This window comes from Vombatus ursinus, unplaced genomic scaffold (genome assembly GCF_900497805.2).
Source record: "Vombatus ursinus unplaced genomic scaffold, bare-nosed wombat genome assembly UNPS02000580.1, whole genome shotgun sequence".
NCBI classification, from domain to species: Eukaryota; Metazoa; Chordata; class Mammalia; order Diprotodontia; family Vombatidae; genus Vombatus; species Vombatus ursinus.
Window position 1 is genome coordinate 27,147,640 of NW_020940358.1, and position 5,824 is coordinate 27,153,463.

Here is a 5,824-nt window from a genome sequence, read left to right on the forward strand (position 1 = left end):
AGACACAAAAATGAAACAGTCCCTGCCTTCAAAGGTCAGAGATTCTACTGTGGGAACATCCACAAGTAGGTAAACACAGTGGATTGCCTGCCTACACTACAAGCCATAATCTGGAAAACATGCACTCTTCATCTCCTGTGTGAATTTCACCCATGAAACAAGACCTGGAACATACCTTAATAAACGCCTGTTGAATGTGTAATGTTTATTGCATTTCTAACTGCTGCTCAATAAATGTTTGGTGAATGAAGGAATGAACGAATGAATGCCCTTCTGGAAGCAAATGGGAAGAGCTGAAAGTCTATGAAGAGGTTACAGGGAGTGAAACGCTTTGCTACTGTTACTGGTGTGACTTAGGCAAGTCACTTCACTTCTGAAGGCCTCAGTTTCCTCTTCTGTAAAATAAGTGGGTTGGACTAGATGATCCTATGAGAGGAGGTAAGAGTTTATGTAAAAATGAAAAGGTTCAGCAGAGAAGCAAGTAAAGGAGACATCTCCTGTCCATTGCTTTGCACCTGAAGCAGAGGCTATGCCCTGGAGATCTTAACCCTTTCAGAACTCACCCTCTGTCCCTGCCCCCAAACATACACACACACACACACACACACACACACCAGATCAGTACCGCACTTGGCTCACTATTTCAGGTGGACCCCAGTACTCTTGGCATGTTCCTCCCCAGACTGGTCCTGGATAGCTCTGGATAGGGACCGGACCTGTGATTTTATTAGTATAGACTAAGAAAACTAAGGAAACTCTGGAATCTTCTCTGTAACACATAGAGTTGCCTACAGTACTGACAAGTGTCTTGCTCAGGGTGATGGTCAGTGCCCAGGTCTAGAAGCCAGGTTTACAGCCACTGCTTCTGAAAAGACTGTGCCACAGTACACCCTTAATACTTTTACTCACTATCCCAGTAACAAAACAAAATACCCCTCTCCTCTACTCCCCCTTCCCCCAGAAGAATGTAAAGTCCTTGGGATCAGGGATAACTTTCATTTTTATATTAGTATTTCCAATTCTCAGGTGCTTGAGGTTAATGTAAGTCTTAATGTGAGACTTTAAAATAAGTCTTAATCCGTGCTTTTTCATTCATTCATTGAAGAAGGCGCTGGATTTGGAATCTCAGGTAATGAGTTTGAATCCTAGATCCATCACTAACTACGTGTCTCAGTCAATAAGTATTTATTAAGTGCTAGACACTGTACAGTTACAAAGAAAGGCAACAGTTCCTGCTCTCAAGGAGCTCACAGTCTAAAAGAAACGACAACATGCCTGTGACTTTAGGCAAGTAACTAAACTTTTAAAAAATTACTTTTTAACATTCATTTTAAAAAAATTTAGGTTCCAATTCTCTCTCCCTCCAGCCCCTCCCCCACCCATTGAGAAGGCAAGCGCTAATAGAAATAAATGCAGGGTTTGGACTCTCAGACCCCTCCCAACTCCCGATCTCTAAGCCGATGAAAGTTCCGAAGAGGAGGCGGAGCTTCCGGAAAAAGCCGAAGCATTCCGAAGAGGAGGACCAACCACTGAGGGCTTCCGAAAAGAGCCGAAGAATTCCAAGAAGCGGTCGTGGAGAGGCGGGCAAGATGGCGGCTGTCACTGAGACGGGGAGGGAGGCGGCGGCGGCTGTGGCAGAGACAGCGGGCTTGGCCGGGCCCCAGGAACAGGAGCGGAAGCTAGAACGGGAACGGGAGCGGAGCAGCGACTTCCTGCGGGGCCTAGAGCTGGTGAAGCAGGGGGCAGAAGCGCGCGTGTACCGCGGCCGCTTCCTGGGCCGCGCGGCGGTGATCAAGGAGCGCTTCCCGAAGCGCTATAGGCACCCGACCCTGGACTCGCGGCTGAGCCGGCGGCGTACATTGCAGGAGGCGCGGGCCCTGCTGCGCTGCCGACGCGCGGGTGAGCGCGGGCGTGTGTGCGTCGGGGGGGGGGGGGGGGGGGGGGGGGGGGGGGGCGGGGCATTTATCCAGCGCCTCGTGTGGGCTGAGCGCGGTGCTTACCTAGGCGAGGGACTGCCCCTGCCCTCGAGGAGCTTCCATTCTAATGCTAGAGGGCTACCCACCTAAGGAAGAGAAAGGGGCAACTGGGAAAGGGATGGGGTTTGGGGGCCCAGACGAGTAGGACTTTAGGGCCCTGCCCTCCAGCAGCTTACCCTCCTAGTGGAAAAACGGAGTATACACATACTAGTAAATACAAAAGATCCGGAGTAGGAAAGGTGGCTAGATGGTAGATTGGATAGAGTGCTGATAGAGTCAGGAAGACCTGAGTTCAAATGTAGCCTCAGACACTAGCTGTGTGACCCTGGGCAACTAATTTCACCTCTTTGTCCCCGTTCTCAACTGTAAAATGGAGATAATAGCAGCATCTTGCTTCCAAGGTTATGTGGAGATCAAATGAGCTTAGTTATAAAGTGTTATAAATGCTACGAATTATTATTGTTATATAAAGCATAGCCTTATATACTGCCACAACTAGTTGGGAAGCCTTAATTTCAAATTTTTATTAATAGAAGAATCACATTTTACTGTGTGTAAGCTCCTTGAGGTCAGGGACTGGTTTTTGTTTTTTGTAGTATCTCAGCACTTTTCAAAGCTCCTGGCACGTGGCAAAAGCATCCATCAATGCTATACACTGACTGCAGGAAGTCTTTTATAGAAAGTTTAGAGAAGATGCAAACCCAGCCCTTCTAGTTTTGTTGTTCTTGCTGAAGTTATTTAGCACAATAAGAAAAGTCTTAGACCTTTACAAATACATTTAATAAAAACTTTTTCATTTATTTATTTGTTTATTTTTGATGAGGCAGTCAGGGTTAAGTGACTTGCCCAGGGTCACACAGCTAGTAAGTGTCAAGTATCTGAGGCCAGATTTGAACTCAGGTCCTCCTGACTCCAAGGCCAGGGCTCTATCCCCTGTGCCACTTAGCTGCCCCAAAAACTTTGAAAAATTATTAAAAATAATAAAAACTACCTTTTGCTGTTTGTCTCTCCTACAGGGATATTAGCGCCAGTTGTCTTTTTTGTGGACTATACCTCCAATTGCTTATACCTGGAAGATATTGAAGAATCCTTGACTGTCAGAGATTATATTCAATCAATTCAAATGACTGAAACAGATCCTGAAAAACTCTCCCTCTTAGCAAGAAAGATTGGGAAAGTTCTGGCACAAATGCATGATGAAGATGTTATTCATGGAGATCTCACCACCTCAAACATGCTTCTGAAAATGCCTATTGAACAACTGAGCCTGGTACTCATAGACTTTGGGCTCAGTTTTATTTCTGGCCTTCCTGAAGATAAAGGTGTAGACCTTTATGTCCTAGAAAAGGCCTTCCTTAGCACACATCCCAACACTGAGACACTGTACCAGGACCTTCTAAAAAGTTACTCATCAGAATCCAAAAAGTCAGGCCCTGTGCTGAAAAAGTTGGATGAGGTGCGACTGAGAGGAAGAAAGCGGTCTATGGTTGGTTAGGAGAAGATTCTGTGGTAGTACCACACAGTTTATTTCCAAATAAATTTTTCAGGGAAGCTACCAAAACTTGTGTTGAGGTTTTATTTTTAATTTTTTCTATTCTAAACTTAAATACCCTCAAAAAGAGCATTTCTGTACATACAGCAGAACATAAAAAGGGGATCTATACGAAATCATAAATCTATTTCATACTACTTTTTAAAAAGTATATAATTCTATAGTTACTTTCAAAATTGTCCTGCTTGTCTGTCCTTCCTTCTGAATGAACATCTTTCCATTCTATGAATTTAAAAAATGTTACAATGCCCCTCTTTTTTTGTATCTCCATTGCTAACGCCCCCTTACTTAACCTTACTCCTTCAAATTAAAAAAAGAGAGAAAGAGAAAAAATAAAACCCTTGTAACATAAGCACAGACAAGCAAAATCAATCTATATAGTGTCCAAAAATATATGTCTCTGTGTCTTATGGACATCATCAGCCCCCCCAAAGTGGTTTTACACTTTTCATCATGCTTTTATCATCCCTTCTTCCCCACTTCAAACCCTAGAACATAACAAATCCACCCCCCCACACATACACATTTGTTTTTCCCTCAATACCTAGTGAAGATGTTAAGATTCTGAAGAGACACTTATTTCTTCTGTCTTTATTAAGATGTCAGAATTGTAACTTCCAGTTCCTCAAGTAAGTTTATTTTTCTCTCAACTCATTTTCTCTCAACTCATATTTATATTTAAAATTTCTACTCAACTCTTGTCTTTTCATCATAAATACTTGAAATTTCTTTTCCACTAAAGGCAATATCCCCCTGTAGGATTATGCAGGTTAAATCATTCTTGGTCGTAAGCCTTTTTATTTTGCCTTTTGGAATATTATATTCCAAGATCTTGCATTTGTGGTAGGATGGGATGTGCTAACTATATAGTCCTTAGTACTTTTAACTGCTTCATTCTGGATACTTGCAGTATTTTCTCTTTGATGTGGGAGCTCTTGATTTTAGCTACAACATTCCTGGGACTTTTCATTTTGGGGTTCCTTTCAGGAGGTGTTCAATGGATTCATTTTGTCTTCACTTTGTCTTCTGGTTCTAATAAATCTGACAACAAGCATTTATTAGATCTGAGCAGTTATCATTTAAGATTTCTTGACATGTAGTGTCCTGACTTATGGTTTTTAGGAAGTTTAATGAATTTTCTTCCCTTGATCTGTTTTCTAGGTCAGTTGTTTTTGATATTAGGTATCTTATTAGTCATGTTGTAAAACATCAAACAAAAAAAAAAACCATGAAAAATAAAATCGGGGGGAAAATTATGCCTCACTCTGTACTCAGAGTCCATTAATTCTCTCTTTGGGGGAAGATATCATGAGCCCTTTGGAATTGTACATCATTTTATTGATCAGAATAGCTAAATTTTTCATTGTTGACCATTACTGTATTGTTATTACCATGTACAGTGTTCTGGTTCTGCTCACTTCACTTTTTGTGAGTTCGTATAAGTCTTCCCAGGTTTTTCTGCTCTTCATCTCATAACACAATTATATTCTATCATGATATATACCATAACTTGTTCAGCCATTCTTCAATCGATGGGTATCCTTTCAATTTCCAATTCTTTGCCACCATGTGTACATATAGATCCTTTATTCTTTGATCTTTTTGGGATATAGACCTATTAGTCATATTGCTGGGTCAAAAGGTATGTAGTTTTGGGGCGGAGCCAAGATGGTGGAGTAAAAGCAGTGACTTGCTTAAGCTCTCCCCCAAACCCCTCCAAATACCTATAAAAAAGGCTCTAAAAAATTCTAAAGCAGCAGAACCCACAAAAAGACAGAGTGAAACAAATTTCTAGCCCAAGACAGCCTGAATAGTTGATTGGAAAGGTATATCGCGATGGGCTGGGAGAGGAGCGCAGTTCAGTGTGGGTGAGTAGGCCACAACGACCCTGGAGCAGGCCTCAGAGGACTGAATCGCGGGCGGCTGTGGCGGTTTCCAGACTTCTCAACCCATGAATGCCAAAGACATCTTAGAAGGTCAGTGGGAAAGGTCTGTGACTGTGGTGAGAGAAGGAGCTAGGTCTCAGCCACAAGTTCTGAGTGTGCCCTCGGGGCAGCAACTTTTTCCTGAGCTTTGGGCCCACAGACTGAGGGGGAGTTGAGTGGCTGATCAGAGGGTGATTGCAAGGATCTCTGCTGGTGCAGGATTCTCTTGCTTTGCCCGTGCTTGAATCTGGGTCACAGTTCTAGGTGGTGGTCCTGGGGCGAGGAGGAGAACTGGTATGGTGGAGCTTGTAGTGGCTGTGGAGAGGAAACCCTCCTTACAGCTCCAAGACAGAAAAGAGCGCTCCTAGACC

The 5,824-nt window shown here is 43.2% G+C and overlaps 1 protein-coding gene across 1 annotated transcript; it reads left to right on the forward strand.

Moving 5' to 3' along the window:
* Nucleotides 1-1,445: 1,445 nt before the first annotated feature.
* TP53RK (TP53 regulating kinase) lies at nt 1,446-3,537 on the forward strand. Its single transcript, XM_027852318.1, has 2 exons — nt 1,446-1,899; nt 2,993-3,537. Exons 1-2 carry the CDS (start codon nt 1,461-1,463, stop codon nt 3,469-3,471), a joined length of 918 nt encoding a protein of 305 aa, XP_027708119.1. The 5' UTR covers nt 1,446-1,460; the 3' UTR covers nt 3,472-3,537.
* Nucleotides 3,538-5,824: the final 2,287 nt, after the last annotated feature.

Coding starts and splice junctions, on each gene's coding strand:
- TP53RK (XM_027852318.1), top strand. CDS start 1,461: ATGAAAGTTCCGAAGAGGAGGCGGAGCTTCCGGAAAAAGCCGAAGCAT. Junction 1,900..2,992: donor GCTGCGCTGCCGACGCGCGG/GTGAGCGCGGGC, acceptor TCTCTCCTACAG/GGATATTAGCGCCAGTTGTC.